Genomic DNA, 16,248 nt, shown 5'->3' on the forward strand with positions numbered 1-16,248 from the left:
ATCTGAGGGTCTGAACTCAAATAGGTTGTCACACTCTAGCCAGATGTAATTTCGTCTTAGAAAACACAGATTTGGTTACCATCGTAGTATTACCAAGAATAAAGATTAAGCCAAGTCACTATAAGCTAGGGTGGAGGTTAGTGAGTGGCACAATTGATTATAGACGAGGAGATTTGACATATGATATGCGACGAAACAATCAAATATATGCAGGTAAAAAAAATAATTAATAAGGCGTATGTTTAACTTGGTCGATTGTCGATTGTCAACTACTGAAAGTGATGTGGTCTAGAGACTCACACGATGACAAGTCATATGACAAACAGGATGTGTTGCGGTGGAACAAGGCTCACGCGAGGCGAAAAGATTGTCGCCAAATATGTAACACAACGGTAAGAGTCACTCAGCCAGCGGGATGGTTTGGTAAGAAGTTGTCTAAATCAAATTACCACCCTCAACCATGTAAGTTACCAGTTCAATGCCAAGGATGCCATTAAATAAGGGTCGTATGGCGTGTAAACCGGCATGTTTGGCACCATGATAACATCCGATAATACCAGTATTATACCATGTGATTCCACAGATATAACGAGCACCGCGTCCTTGGAAAGAAAAATATTATACATGGTCGATATGTTCCGTCTGTTGGATCCAAAAGTGGACCTGTTTTAACTGCATATATGGTCAGGCCCAATGCTTGCTACAAAAATATTAGCTGCTGGCAATAAATGTTTGTATAATACTAGTATATTTGACTAGTACCAAGTATGGTATACGCATGATGCCAATATTCACCAAAAGTCAAGGGTTTATGCCAATTTGATTTCATAAATAATGCTAGATATGGCTATATAAGCGCATGACATGGGCAATATTGATCCGGCTATATAGACTTTCTATAATACCATCGAATTCCGAGTTGGGTGATTGTATGATTGGAGCATCAAGCATACAGTTATTTAGAAACATTCAACATGGATCTGGTATACTTTCGAGTTGAGCCAAAAAAAGTAGACCAGATTAAACTATTTTTAAAGTGATATATCCCCCCATCACATGTTGCCAAATGTGGATTGAATCATGAGATAGTGAATAAAAGGGGAGCCTTCAAAGAAAATGAATAGTATAATGTAGGTCGCTTGAGTGTGACCACACCTTCAATACGTCTGACATGCTGTGACCGATGCCCGTTCGTTGATGGCGCGAATAAAGATGGTGTCAACCGGAGATGGCGTGAATGGACCAAAAGTCGGGAGTGTAGAAATAAGCGTCCGAAGGAAAGGCGCGTTAAATAAGAGCTTCTGCCGGAGAGGCGGGTGGAATATGAGCTTCCGCCAGATGTGGCGGGTCGAATAAAAGCTTCACCGGAAGTGGCAGGTTGGAGAAAAGCTTCCGCCGAAGGCGGCGGGCTTCCGCCGAAGGTGGCGGGTTGAAGAAGAGCTTTCGCCAGAGGTAGCGGTTTGACCAGGAGCATCCGCCGACAGTGGCGAGTTGACTAAAGGTTTCCGCCGGTAGTGGCGTGAGAGAGCACTCGCGCGGCGAGGTTTGCTCGTGATACAGAGGTTACCCGCGCGACGAAATATGCTCGTGATACAGTTTATACTTTGTAAGCATGTTCGTATGTAACTAAGCATGAGCGCGCGGGCGACTAACGCGCTCTTATGTAAAGCAGCAGGGTCGCATGGAGATAAACATGTGGAGCAGAAGGCTCGCTTGGAGACTAGCGTGCTCATATGCGAAGGAGCATGCGCGTATGGCTACTTACATGCTCGTAAGTAAAGGAGTATGTGCTTGCCAGCGCATGTGTGCTCGCTCGTATATAAAGACGCCTGCGCGCATGGCGACTTACGTGCTCGTATGTAGAGTAGCGGGCTCGCATGGAGACTGACGTGCTCGTATGTAGAGCAGCGGACTCTTATTGAGACTGAGATGCTCATAAGTAAGAGCATGCGCGTATGGCGACTTACGTGCTCATATGTGGTGCAGCTTTTTAGGCTTTCATCGGTGTGCGTGAGGATCGCTCGTTGCGTTTTACCGATCGAATGTATTGCCAGTCCTGCAAATAAGTTGACAAGGTAAGTCGTAATAAAGAGTTTGATATATGAGAAACTTTGTACCGAAACGTTGTCCTTAGGAGATGCTCGTTCTCTACATCCGTACTCCGTAATATATGAAAGCAACTTTGACCTTCCCAATGGTGTTGCACCATGCGGATATCAGTTTATTGTTGCTAAATAGATGTTAGTAGTATTGAAATAGAATAATAATAATAATAATAATAATAATAAGCAATGATACGAGTGTTTGCTCATACATCCAAATACGACGCGTGTAACGGGTGTCACGCGATTGCTAAGACAAAAGACAACATAGGTCTGTATAGTAGCATTAAAATCTCATTTCTATGCTTCTTACATGCGACAGATCCAAACATTTAACATGTTATTTGAAAACGTCCACATGTTAATATTTTGTTTGAAAACATCAATGTCATGGCAATGAAAATTATGACCTTGGCTACCATAAAGTTGTCATGAGAGTTTTAATTGTTATATTAAAATCCTTTCTTGAGATGGATAGTGCTTGAAAGCCTATAAATGAGCTTTTCACTTGTGTGAATGTTTAGGTTCATAGCTCACAGGTCCCATTATTTTACTATTATCAGATAGTATTTTTTTTTCTTTGAAACGATTTTGAAGTGGCACAGGTCTTTGCATGTGAGATAAGTTTAAGCTTTCCTTGCAGCCAGAAATCGATCAGTAGCACTAAGAAGTAAAAAATTAGCATGGATGGTTTGTATAGTACCAAAACCACAAGCATGCAAACAAGTGTTTTAAGATTTAAAGTGTAGCTATAAAAGTTGTACTGTCTACTCATTTGATTACTGTGAGTTGTGATGTGAGTTTAAAAAACACACATATGTTAATGCAAACATAATATTAAGGAGTTTATGTTGATTTTCCACAAATATCACCACCACGAAAACATCTTTAGCTTTTTTAGAAGCAAAAAATTTAACACAGAGAGTACCTTGCTTGAATGTATACGGCGGAAGGGATTCCTTTTCAGCGCCTTGTGTGACCGGCGCGCCAATGACATGTACGTGGTGTCGCCTAAGCGCGGGTCTCCGGTGAGTGTGATCTCTGGCCCACATGACACCGACAAACACAGAGTTTGCTCGCAGGGTGGAAGTTGTCCGCACATAGGGAGCTTGCTCATACGACGCGCGACGAAGTTTATCCACGGAGCTTTTCTGCCTAGGGCGAAGTGTATACGCGGGTGACAGAGCTTGTCCGGCGGGTGTGGTGTATTTGCGCGGCGGCGGAGTGCGTCAGATAAGGGCGAAGTGTACACGCGCGGTAGATTCTACCCGTGGTAACGAAGCTTGTGTTCGGTAGGCAAGGTGTGCTCGCGCGGAGCGTACTTGCACGGCGATGGAGTGTGTCTGCACTACCCGATTTACCCGCGGTAACGAAGTGTGCTCGTTCGAACAATATGTTAAAACAATTTTGACCATTGGAATGGTACGAAACCATTAACCATGTTAGTCCCCCAGTTTGTTGTTGATAAACAATGCTAATAGCAATGCACCAAAATTATATTTACAAGTTAACAGCAAACGTGATAATCATATAAAGTATATAGTATAATATGTGTATCTAATGATCGCTTGATTGTAACGAAGTATGATCAGCGATGAAACTTTTATGTTCCTGCTTTTTGTTTAAGGGGTTGACCAACACAACCACTGTTAAGGTAAAGATGATTCATAAAGTTGTTTTTCATATATTTTATTTGATTTGCAGACATAAAGTATTATGTTTGTGCTTTTTATTAAGTACAACCTTATGTGCATTTAAAGGAGCACGATTTCGAATGACTTAATATAATGAAGCTTCAAAACTGCAATTAAAATAGTTGGCCATAGAACTCACCTCTGTCGCTTTGGGAAGCTCATACAAATATCTCAAAAGCCACTAGATTTGAGTTTTGGAGACCCCGAGGGAACGGCGTTGTACCGGTATGGGGTTTTGTGTTCAATAACCTCCTTCCGAAATCGCTTATTGCTGGATCTAGAAAACTTTGACCAAGAGACGTAGGTCTGGATAGTGAGCGAAGGAGAACGAAGGTGCGGTTTGTCAGCGGTCCCACGGATGGCGCCAATGAAGAAGCATGAACCGGCTTGGGTCGGAACTTCTACGGTGATGAATACGGATATGGCCACACCTCGTCTCCTTCACCCGAATCCTAGACCTGCAACTAGACCTGCAAATAAGAAGAGAGAAACGTGGGCAATGTAGAGACGGCCGGTAGAGGAAGAATCCCCTATTTCCAGCTACAAAAGTGTTGCCCTATATCTCATGCCCTAATGAGAAGGTGGAGACCTCCTTATATAGGAGATATGGGAAAACCCTAACCTCAATGGGCCAGGCCCAGTTAGGGGTTGTCTTTACGAGCCCACAGCCTAGTGTAGCATAAACTACAATGCGCTAGGCTTCGCGGATTAGTACACAATAATAATAATAATATATAATTAATATAAAAGTGATAAATAGCAGAAAAGTCCGACCGTTCGGGTCGGGTCTAGTACCATACCTCATCAATACACATGTAAAATACTTTTAGCTAGTTAATTAATTAATTAATTAACTAAATAAAGTGTAAATTATTTTAGTATTTTATGAAGAAAACATATCATGCGAAGAATAAGAAGGTTCCTAAAGATTCTGGTTCAAGTGGGGCGGCCGGCCTCTCTGTCAGTGTCAACGACATTCAAAAACAATGAACAACGAGGTTACGACTTACGGGTATTACCTCCCTCTATTGCCCACTAAACTCATAATAAAATAATTAATAATTTTAAGACATGAATTGATGTAGAACTGTATTTTGTATTATTATGCAACCTTTTTATTTAAAGCATAATCAATTAATCATCATCAAATGCCTACACATGTCATCATTAACATACTCTAGCATCGAAAGCAACTTCGTTCCTTCTTATATGATTACAAAGGTTTAAAACAAAACATATAATGTTTAGAATCGAAAGCAACTTCGTTCCTTCTTATACAGTGGCGAAGCTTGATATTTCCGACCGGGGGTCGAATACGTATATACCAAAATATTTCTATAAAACCAGGGGGTCAAAAACATATATACCCAAAAATTTCCATATGGAAACTATATACTCCCCACTACTAAACGAAAAGTTCAGGGGGTCGGCCGCCCCCTCCCGCCCCTATTATCCTACGCCCATGTTCTTATATGATTACAAAGGTTTAAAACAAAACGTATAATGTTTAGAATCGAAAGCAACTTCGTTCCTTCTTATATGATTACAAAGGTTTAAAACAAAACGTATAATGTTTAGAATAATAAACCGGAAAGTAGTTTATAGGGGTGTAAACAAGCCCAAAGGCTCGAGAGCTACTCGTGATCGGCTCGGTTAAAAGCTCGAACGAGCCGAGCCTTAACGAGCCCGAGCCCGAGCTCGAGCCTGAAATAGAGCTCGTTTTGTTATCGAGCCCGAGCTCGAGCCTGAAATACAAAGCTTGTTTAGGCTCGCGAGCCTAAACGAGCCCATACAAAATTTTAATTTTTTTATATATAATATATTAATAATGATGATAACATTGATGAGCCGAGCTCGAGCCGAGCTTTGGCTCGTTTAACCGATGTTGAAGTGAGCTCGAGCTGAGCTTTTAGCTCGTTTAAGGTTGTTCTCAAATTAGTTCAAGCCGAGTCGAGCCGAGCTCGAGCTTTGGGTTTTACTCGCGAGTCGAGCTCGAGCTCAAAGAAATAGGCTCGAACCGAGCCGAGCTCGAGCTCAAGCTTCATAAAAACCTAACGAGCCGAGCTCGAGCCTGGTCGAGCTCGGGCTCGGCCCGGCTCGTTTACACCCCTAGTAGTTTATGTGTGTGAATCTTTATAATTTTTCGTTGATTAATCAATGAATGATGGTTAGCGATGTTTAAAAACATGACTATTACTATGTTTATAGAGAAAAGTAAGATACATAGACAATTCAAAGGAGAAAACAATGATCATTAAAAGTATGTTTGTATAAAATATCGTGTGATGCATCTAACGTCTTTCTTTGATTTTTTGTGTATAGTCTCTAACTTTTAACTAGTTTTTTTACAAGTAAAATGTTGTTTGTTATTAAAAATAGATAGATAGGAGAATAGGGGAAGGTTCAAATGAAAACCACTAGTTATTGTGAAAACTAGAAAACTAACTAAAACCCACTAAAAAGGAGGGGGGGAAGACTTTTAATGAAGGAGGGGTAAAATTGGAACAAAAAATATATAACTTTTCAAACATTTCCCATTTCTCCATACGTTATCATTTTAAAACAAAAATGGCACCATAAGATCACAAATTTTCTTATCTTTCATTCAAGTATATTCGAGCATATTTTTTATGACATAAAAAAAAGATTTATGGTGTCGTCTTGTTTTCAATACTATTATTATAGTAGTGCACATGTGCAATATAACATGTCCTACAATGTGCATTACATGCTTAAAATTAGCTTTTTGATTCTAGTTTAGCTTTTAGGGTTAGTTTTTTTGGAGGTTTAGGATTAGGATTAGGTTTTTGGGTGTGGGGGGAGGGGGGTTTAGGTTTTTGGGGGGTGGGGGTGGGGGGGGGGTTAGGTTTTTTTCGGGTTTATGTTTAGGGTTTAGTTTTAGGTTTTCGGGAGGGTGGGGGTGGGGGGTTTAGGTTTTTTTTTTTTTTTTTTTTTAGGGGGGGGGGGGGTGGGGGGTTTAGGTTTTTGGGGGTGTCGGTGGGGGGTGGGTTAAGTGGTTTAGGCTTTCCGTATTAGTGCACATGTGCAGTACAACCAAAAAAATTTTTTTTTTTTTTGAAACTTTTTTTCCATATATAAAAAGTAGCGATTTTTCTAAAAAAAAATTGTAAAAACAAAAAAAAAAAAATTTGTATGTTTTTTAGGTTTTTTTTAGGCTTTTTTTAGTTAGTTTTCGAGTTTTCACAATAAAAGTGGTTTTTATTTGAACCATCCCCTAGGAGAATACTAGCTTCAAAGTAATAAATAATTACAATATAATAGCTATTTGTTTTACTCTGACCAATGGAAAAAATACTCGCCTCCAAATATGTGATTTATTAGATGAGTTACCTTTTTTTTTTTTGAAAGGTGTGAAGTGTTTGCGAATGTCAAGAGGTCTAGCATACATTGTTTTAATCGGGTCCGCACTAGAGAGTCCCCTCGCACAATAGATCTCCAATTTAAACCCCTCAATGAGAAACCCCTATCACTCAGACTCGAACTTGAGACCTGGAGGGGAAAACTCACACGGGCCTACCATAAGTGAAACTTAAATACCTGTGGCCACCACTAGAGCACTAGTGCTGGTTACTTAACCAACAACGAAAACACAACAAAAACACATATGGATTCATCTATATGTATATAGCTAGCTTGATACTCATTAAATCTTTTCATACTTTGGTCATGCACCACGTCTATAATAGCATGGGCGGACCTAGGTAATGGGTTGGGTGGGCGGGCACACTCCTTGAAAATAAAATTTTAGTGTACTTTTAGGCAAAATCTCAATCGCACCCTTTGAAAGTTTGGTTAAACCCCTCATTCGCACCACTAGAAAATAATTTATGGGTCAGCCACTAGATTATGATACAAACACATGATTGCTGATCGTAATAGTTAATTTCTAAAAGTTCGAGGCAGTACAAAGTGCCATCCGTTTTGGTATAAGCATTTACTATATACGTAACCATTACAGTGACATTGGTACAAGGTAACATTGAAAATACCCCATGCATTCTACTTCGTAATAGTATAAAAACAAATACGAATGTTTGATTAGACGAACAACCTTACATATTACTATATAAAATATGTATCATTAATTTAGTCAGCTTTGTAGTCTTAAACATGTCACTATAAATGATTAGGTAATTAATACAATTTATCTATGTCTCTTGTTATCTAAAATATTGTTATTTGTTATCAACTATAATATCATTATTGTCGCATACGTATTTTTCATTGTACATGCAATACAATAAAAAGACTGTGTTCTGTGAAACAACAATCTAACTCATTAACTAGCAAAAGAATGTCGCAATATAGACATTTGAGAAATAATTCACCCTGTTTTTGTCGTATTTTGTTATGTTTTGCGGCCCTACCGTCTTCCCCATCTTCACTCCGCTATTAGAATAGCAGTGGCTTGGATAGTATTGATGTCCCATGGACTGATATGGCGTAGGGACTAGGGAGCTGTTCAAACTACGGATAACCTAATAATAATTTTCAATATACAAAAAACAACAAAAGAAAAAACACGACAACAAAAAATATAGAAAAGTATGACAAAACTTCAATTCAATAAAATATTTAGAATCAGGATGCGAATTAACATTTGTTTACGACTTATTTTCAAAAGAAAAAAAAAATTGTTTACGACTTTACGTCCATACGCAACAATTGACCCGGAACAAGCGAACCATGTTTGCGAAAGTGGCACGATGTTATTCATCATTGCACCACACATTTTGTTCCTTTACGCGTCCTCACCTTTATTTTTTTTTTACTTTATCATATTCTAACAGAATCTTTCATTAAATTATACAATTATTTCATTTCCCTTTCAAACCAATCAATTAAAAATCAAAAGTATTTATTATCAACAATATAGTCACACCAATTTCATAAAACATTCCTTTACTCCTTTTAAAAAACCCCAACGGTCCAACCGAACAACAGCCGGAGCAAAACCAACACATGGACTCGCCGGAGCAACGGCGGAACCGAAAGCGGTTTCCTAAAACCACAAAACTCTCGAATTTCCGCCACTTTCCACCAGTAAGATCTCTTCTTTACTGTTTCGGTTTCTTTTGCTTCCTTTATGTACTTTTCCGGCGACACACGGTGGCGCTTCCACACGCCGTAACACTCTCCAGATTATCCTCTATCTCTAGTTATCAAATCGATGCCGATAGCGTGTTCCACACGTTTCACAAGTTGCCTCAGATTAAGATACAAGCTACTGTTTCATTTCCTGATCATACTCTGTTACTTCTCTCCAAAGGTTCCGAAATTAGGGCTCCAAATCAGTTACACTGTGTGTATAAAACTAACAATTCGGGTTCGGATCCGGATATTAAAATGAGTGTATTGTCGGTGGATGAATATATTAATAACCGTTTGCTCGTCCGGTGTCCTCTCCCGCCGGTGAACTTTTCATCACCGGTTGCGCTACAACGACGTCGTTTGGTTATTAATACAGCAGAAGAATCCGACCCGACCCGATTCTCATGGGAGAATTTGGCCTATGAAGCTGTGTTGGATGGGAACAGTGTTATTGTGTTTGTGAAGGGTATAAGTCATAGACAGGGTAAAGAATCCAACCCGACCCGATTCACATGTCATTTCGGGTTTGGGGATTTAGGGGTTAATGGGAAGTATGTGCTTAGTTCAAGAGCTGTGAGTGTAGCTCAAGAAGTGGTCCGGTGTGTGTTGCCGAGAAGTATGGTTATGCGTCCGGAGAAAGCGAGTGGAGTTCGGGCTACGGTTAGTTTTCTAATGCCGCGGGTTCATGGCCGGGCTAACCGTGTTGTTGTTCCGTCCATAGCGAAGATATCCATTCCGGAACGGAGTTTGGAGGTTAATAAACACGAGCTTTGCGTGTGTACGATGTTGTGGAACCAAGCTCATTCGATTCGTGAATGGATAACGTACCATTCGTGGCTAGGCGTCGAGAAATGGTTCATTTACGATAACAACAGTGACGATGATATTAAAACCGTAATCGAGAGTCTTGATCGCGAGGGTTACAATATTAGTAGACGCGTGTGGCCATGGATCAAGACTCAAGAAGCCGGGTTCTCACATTGTGCTATTCAGGCCCAAACCGAATGCAACTGGGTTTCTTTTATGGATGTAGATGAGTTCTATTACTTCCCACACAATCCCATATCCGGGTACCCAGGCCCGGGTGCTCTCCGAACCCTGGTTTCAAATTTCACCACGTCGTCGTCAATCGGGGAGATCAGAACATCATGCCATAGTTTCGGGCCTTCGGGCTTAACTTCCCGACCCAAACAAGGAGTCACGGTCGGGTACACTTGCAGGCTAAAAAGCCCGGAAAGGCACAAGTCAATCATTAGACCCAGTGCGCTAGACCCGACCCTAATGAATGTGGTGCACCATTTCCATTTAAAGCAAGGGTTCACATACATGGATTTGCCTCAAAGTATTGCAGTGATTAATCACTACAAGTATCAGGTGTGGGAGGTTTTTAGGGCAAAGTTTTATAGAAGGGTGGCTACTTATGTGGCGGATTGGAGCGATAAACAGAACGAAGGTTCGAGGGACCGAGCACCAGGTTTGGGTACAGAAGCCATTGAACCGGCCGAATGGAGACTGCAGTTCTGTGAGGTATGGGACACTGGTTTGAGGGACTTTGTTTTGGCTAATTTGGGTGAGGTTTCAACTGGGGCTTTGCCATGGTAATGTGACATAATGTTGATTGTTGGATATAATCATATTGTTAGATTGGTTGATTCTTTGAAATCATTGTTCTTGTAAGTAAAAAAGATGCAACAAATATACGGTTTGGACATATTACAGATGTTTTGTTTAGTTTTTTTGTAAAGGTTTCAAGTGAGTGAATGTCACAAACTCAGTTTCGTAGATCGCTTTACTCGACTCTCTTCTCTACTTACGATTTATTATGTATTGAACATCCCTCACGCTCTATACGTGTAACATGTGTTTGATATAGAATCATCAATATCAAAAACGCCAAACCAAACATGATTTGGCGAAACATGAATCTTTCCACAACATGGGCCGGGGGTTTTTGTCTAATTTTCTAGCATAATGGGCTTTAAACCATTTCCTGAAAAGGTTGGTTATATCAAATGACAAATGTTGTACTGAAAGTTCATAACATTAAAAAGTAAGTTGGAAAATTTCACAACACTTTCATACCCATCTCCGAGTTGTATATCTCGATAGGCAAGTTACACCGAGTTGTATGTGTCGATAGGCAAAGTAATCACGCCCATATTAAAAAAAGACCACACCAGCTTAGCAAACGTGTATGCATCAATAAATGATCGACCGATTCTTCTTCTTTCTCGCAAACTGGACAAGCCAACATTGGGATGTTGATCCCTCATTTAGCCAATTCAAACCTGGTAAGTAGGGGTGTAAACAAGCCCAGAGGCTCGAGAGCTACTCGTGATCGGTTCGGTTAAAAGCTCGAACGAGTCGAGCCTTAACGAGCCCGAGCCCGAGCCTGAAATAGAGCTCGTTTAGTTATCGAGCCCAAGCTCGAGCCTGAAATACAAAGCTCGTTTAGGCTCGCGAGCCCAAACGAGCCTAAACAAAATTTTAGTTTTTTATATATATAATATAATAATGATGATGATAACATTGGTGAGCCGAGCTCGAGCCGAGCTTTGACTCGCTTAATCACTGTTGAAACGAGCTCGAGCCGAGCTTTTAGCTCATTTGAGGTTGTTCTCGAAATAGCTCAAGCCGAGTCGAGCCGAGCTCGAGCTCAGAGAAGTAGGCTCGAACCGAGCCAAGCTCGAGCTCGAGCTTCATAAAAACATAACGAGCCGAGCTCGAGCCTAGTCGGGCTCGGCTCGTTTACACCTCTACTGGTAAGGAGTCTATCCATCAAAGCCCTCCATATGAAATAATTGATATTAATCGGAACCCTCCATTTCACAACATTACCGGCCTCAGAATCATATGATCAATCCGGGAACAAAAGTTTTGTTTTACTTGAAAAGCCGACCTCAACACCACCCGGTACCAGACCAAACCCATCCACCTTTCCCATTCGAGATACTACATATCTCCAACAGGCTACACAATTGGGGCAGCAAAGCAGCTTCTGTCTCGTCCAAAGCTTCATTAGGTTTGTAAGACATTCAATCAACATAACTGAATAAATAACAAATACTAATATATAATATTTAGAACTAATTACTAGAGAAACTAGAAGTTTATTTTGATTGCTCAAATATGTTAAATGCACCACAAATCTACAAGAATATAATAAAATACACCAAGCCAATTGTTGCTGCCTATAATCACTGATTGGTACATTTCATTTTGTCAACACCAACAGCAGCAATCCCATCCAAACAAAAAAAATGGTGTTAACAAAATCTACAAGGATTACAAACAAACAATCCCCATCTGGATTACAAAAAATAATCCGGTGTTTTGCGGGTAGTATCCGGTTCAATCTGCCTTGGTGCTGGATCAAATTGAAGAAAACTTTGCTCCATGTTTTCCCCTATTTCAAGAATCGCAGCCATGTTTCCACACCGATAACAATAATTTGGCGCGCTAAATACCGTCACCACGTTCTTTTCCTGCAAACCACCATATCCAAATACAAGTTTAGTGAGATCCAATATGTTTTTTCAGAGTAAAATGTCATTTTCGTCCCTGAGGTTTGGTCAGTTTTGCGACTTTCGTCTAAAGGTTTGTTTTTCCGCATTGGATCCAAAAGGTTTGAAATCTTGCCATTTGCATCGGGCTCATTAACGCCATCCACTTTTCTCCGTTAAGTTGGGGGTATTTCCTTTTTTATTGTTAACTTAAACGGCAATTCAGTCTTTTTCATTTTATCTAAAAAGACCAAATACCCCTGAAAGAAACCGAATTGCTATTTAAGTTAACAAAAAAGACGGAAATACCCCTGACTTAACGGAGAAAAATGGATGGAGTTAATGAGCCGAATGAAAATGACAAGATTTCAAACCTTTTGGATCCAGATGAGGAAGACCAAACCTTTAGACGAATGTCGCAATAATGGCCAAACCTCAGGGACGAAAATGGCACTTTATTCGTTTATATATATATAGACACATGAGGGTGTGACTAACCTGGCACCAGTTAAAACCCTCCATGACAAGCTGATGAGCCCTTGAGATGAGAGTGAGTCCGTTTGTATGGTTAAACTGAGAGGCTATATCTTGTCCAAATGTGTAGCCGGCCCCACGTGGAGATATTCCCCACCCGCATCTGTCATCTGGATCGGACCATAACAGATCACACATTGGTCCTTCATGTGGGACCTACACAAAAAAATGTCTATAAGTAAAATTCCAAGCCAGTGAAAGTCTTTATGTACACCACCGTACCTCTTGAATGCGGTCCAATGCTCGGATATTGTCTAGGGTATCCAATGACGGTGAAAGTCCTCCATGCAAGCAAAAAATCTAGTATGCAAAAAAGCCATTAATATTTACCATATGATGAATACGACAATCATAAACATGAAATTTGTAATTTAAATATTTAATTCTAACCTGGCTCTCAATAAGTGCTGTAAGAGGTAGGTAATCAAAGAGGTCGGTAAAATGCTTCCAAACGTTAGCATTTCCATACTTTCTCAAACATTCGTCATAAAAGCCGTATCTGAGTTGAGCACAACGGTTATATGAGTGACAAAAATGATGGAATGCTAATAATAATAGTTCATTCTCCATTGTTAAATAACTAAAGGTAAAGGTCTTAGTGTCTTACACTTGAGTGATCTGGCGACTCTCATGATTTCCTCTAAGAATAGTAATTCTATCTCTATAACGAACTTTCAGAGCCACTAAGAGTGTGACAGTCTCCACCGAATAATACCCACGATCTGTGACGATAATCTGATTAGAATAGTCTTCAGCAAAATAATAAAATGCAATATATTGGCATCTTAGACTTTCATATTGAACTACATACTAATAATTCTTTGGACTGTGTATATTATAGTTTGAACGAAAACCCATCTTAAGACATCGAGACTGCAGAAAACCCAATTCTAAGCTTCTTATTAATATTTTCGTAACCAACTCTTATTTACTTCGAGTTAATTTCGCACCCACAAAAATACTAATTCACGAGTATCCAGCTATATGCTTTAATATTCATGCTGACGAATGACGATGATCTACTCAATGTCTATTAGCTTACCATATTGGCAGGTATGTGTTTCCAAACATGCACCTAACAGGCTAACACTAAAGATCAAAATGGAAGTACTAAATTTTCATCTAATCAGCCAATTAATCGCTAGGCAGTCAACAGTGGTCAAATCCAGTCTAGCAATTCCGGACAAAATCTGTAAATTCCGCCAATTAATCCTATCTACTTCGAAATATGGGTCGAAGAAGGTGTTAAAACATGTCTACTTAGTAAAAATACATATAAAAATGTGTGTATATACATATAAAACTGAAAATTACATATAAAATACTAATCCGATTAACCGCTATTAATCCCGATTGATCGCTAGTCGGTACCCCACCAGGCGAGTAGTGCCTAGCGATTCTTACAACACTGAATAAACTAAAAGTATCAGTTATAGCCTCCAATTAGCTACCATTTGAGTATAGAAAAAAAATGTCCTTATTATTGATACATTCATTGTCCCCTACATACTCATATATTATCACCATTACTCAACAAATATTCCAAATTAATAGCTTTTACAAATCTCAACAATAACCACAAAATCCAAACACAAATTTTGTTATATATAATCCTAAACCTAATCCTCATATATGTTCAATTAACCCTAAATAATAACAAATTACAAAGCCCAAAATAATAATAATGAAAATCTTACCAACATAATCACCCATGAATAGATAATTGGTATCCGGAGGATTTCCACCAATCCGAAAGAGCTCAACCAGATCATAAAACTGGCCGTGGATATCACCGCAAACGGTGACCGGACACTTGACTGGCTGCACATTCCATTCCTCGACAAGTATAGCCCTAGCTTGATCGCATAGCGTCTTCACCTCCGATTCCGTTAACGGTTTGCAATCCATCAATTGCTCTATTTGCCGATCTATATCCGCGTGTGACGGCATTTTCACCTGTTGTGTTTCCGATCGAATGTTGATAGATCGGAGATATAACAAAGTTTCAGATCTGGAAATTCGTGATTTTGTGAAGGAGATTTCGAGAATTTTGATTGAAATTAACGCATAGCCTTGGATTTTCTCTCTCTAGAATTTGGGAAAAGGAGATGAAGCTTGTTTTTTCGTGTTTATATATAAATCTCTAAAAATATCATTTCTTCTTGTAGTTTTGTTTTTGTATCTTGGGTAGGAGCAAATAGTATCCGGTATCTATTGAAACTAAACGAGTGCTGTATCAGTATCGGTATCGAATTATATCATACCGGGTCATATTTGGTGCCCAATGTTTTTGTATATTTGGGATCCGTACTTTCAGTTCAGTAGAATACTGGTATTTTGGATGATTTTCCTTTGAATATTGTACTACAAAACACTTTCCATACCAATACCCACTTTTTTTGCAATTTTCGATATCGATACTTTAAGTACGCGTATGGTTCCGAGCTCATCTCTGTTTGACATTGTAGTTTGGGTTTTTATGTTTGATTACTTTTTTTCATTTTTAGTGAAATTTAACGTTCTCTTAAAAGCTTGAAATTTTGTTCTATAACCATAAAAGAAATAGAGTAGTGTTTGTTGATTGACGAATGATTAGTGGAAGAAAGAGGGAGGGGTGTTTATGTACGTTGCGAATGTAGCAAAAAGAGGGGATGGAATGTATGTGACCACTGGAAAAGAATAGGAGTGAATGTGATCCGGGATTAGGGGAGGTGAGATAGCACTTGTCCATGGGACGTGATATCATTCTTGTATTCAACGGTAGATCCCGAATGTAAATGCTCTTAACAATATCATACGAAGTTATAAATACTTTTGTTGGTCATGTCTTTCAACTTTCATATCACATTTAGCTAATCATATCAAGAACAAACAAAGCATGTGATGATATCATTTACCCCAAATCTAATATCACTTCACCCATTTATGATTGTTAAGTGGATGCATATTATCACGAGAATATAGGTAAAAGTGAAGAACTAGTATAGTTAAAAATTGGATGCATATTATCACTAGAATATAGATAAAAGTGAAGAACTAGTATAGTTCAAAAAAAAGTTTTTCTTTTAACAAAACTAGGAGTAAACTAGATTTTCTTTTGGTCTATATAAGACCATGTGTAGTGGTTAAACAAAATAATGCTCTCACTATGGAGCATTATTCGACACGCGGCAATCCATTCAGCATGGGGTGTTATTGCAAAAGTGGCGTAGTGGGAATAATGCCTCTTCCAATCATTAAACAAAAAAAAGCAAACAGTTGCTCTTTGGCTAGTCAAACCTTGGACCACTCCCATTGGCCACA

The 16,248-nt window shown here is 39.3% G+C and overlaps 2 protein-coding genes across 2 annotated transcripts; one reads left to right on the forward strand and one right to left on the reverse strand.

Moving 5' to 3' along the window:
- The first annotated feature begins 8,668 nt into the window (after nt 1-8,668).
- LOC110869008 (glycosyltransferase family 92 protein RCOM_0530710) lies at nt 8,669-10,690 on the forward strand. Its single transcript, XM_022118292.2, has one exon. It carries the CDS (start codon nt 8,780-8,782, stop codon nt 10,508-10,510), a length of 1,731 nt encoding a protein of 576 aa, XP_021973984.1. The 5' UTR covers nt 8,669-8,779; the 3' UTR covers nt 10,511-10,690.
- A 1,308-nt stretch (nt 10,691-11,998) lies between these two features.
- On the reverse strand, nt 11,999-15,104 carry LOC110869007 (serine/threonine-protein phosphatase PP2A-2 catalytic subunit). Its single transcript, XM_022118291.2, has 6 exons — nt 14,643-15,104; nt 13,553-13,667; nt 13,336-13,444; nt 13,168-13,245; nt 12,910-13,101; nt 11,999-12,393 (listed from the first exon to the last, which is right to left on the reverse strand). The coding sequence occupies exons 1-6, from the start codon at nt 14,893-14,895 to the stop codon at nt 12,220-12,222; spliced, it is 921 nt and encodes a 306-aa protein (XP_021973983.1). The 5' UTR covers nt 14,896-15,104; the 3' UTR covers nt 11,999-12,219.
- Between the last annotated feature and the right edge of the window lie 1,144 nt (nt 15,105-16,248).

This window comes from Helianthus annuus, chromosome 17, assembly GCF_002127325.2.
Source record: "Helianthus annuus cultivar XRQ/B chromosome 17, HanXRQr2.0-SUNRISE, whole genome shotgun sequence".
NCBI lineage: Eukaryota > Viridiplantae > Streptophyta > Magnoliopsida > Asterales > Asteraceae > Helianthus > Helianthus annuus.

Coding starts and splice junctions, on each gene's coding strand:
- LOC110869007 (XM_022118291.2), bottom strand. CDS start 14,895: ATGCCGTCACACGCGGATATAGATCGGCAAATAGAGCAATTGATGGAT. Junction 13,445..13,552: donor AGTCGCCAGATCACTCAAGT/GTAAGACACTAA, acceptor TGCTCAACTCAG/ATACGGCTTTTATGACGAAT. Junction 13,246..13,335: donor CAGCACTTATTGAGAGCCAG/GTTAGAATTAAA, acceptor TTTGCATACTAG/ATTTTTTGCTTGCATGGAGG.
- LOC110869008 (XM_022118292.2), top strand. CDS start 8,780: ATGGACTCGCCGGAGCAACGGCGGAACCGAAAGCGGTTTCCTAAAACC.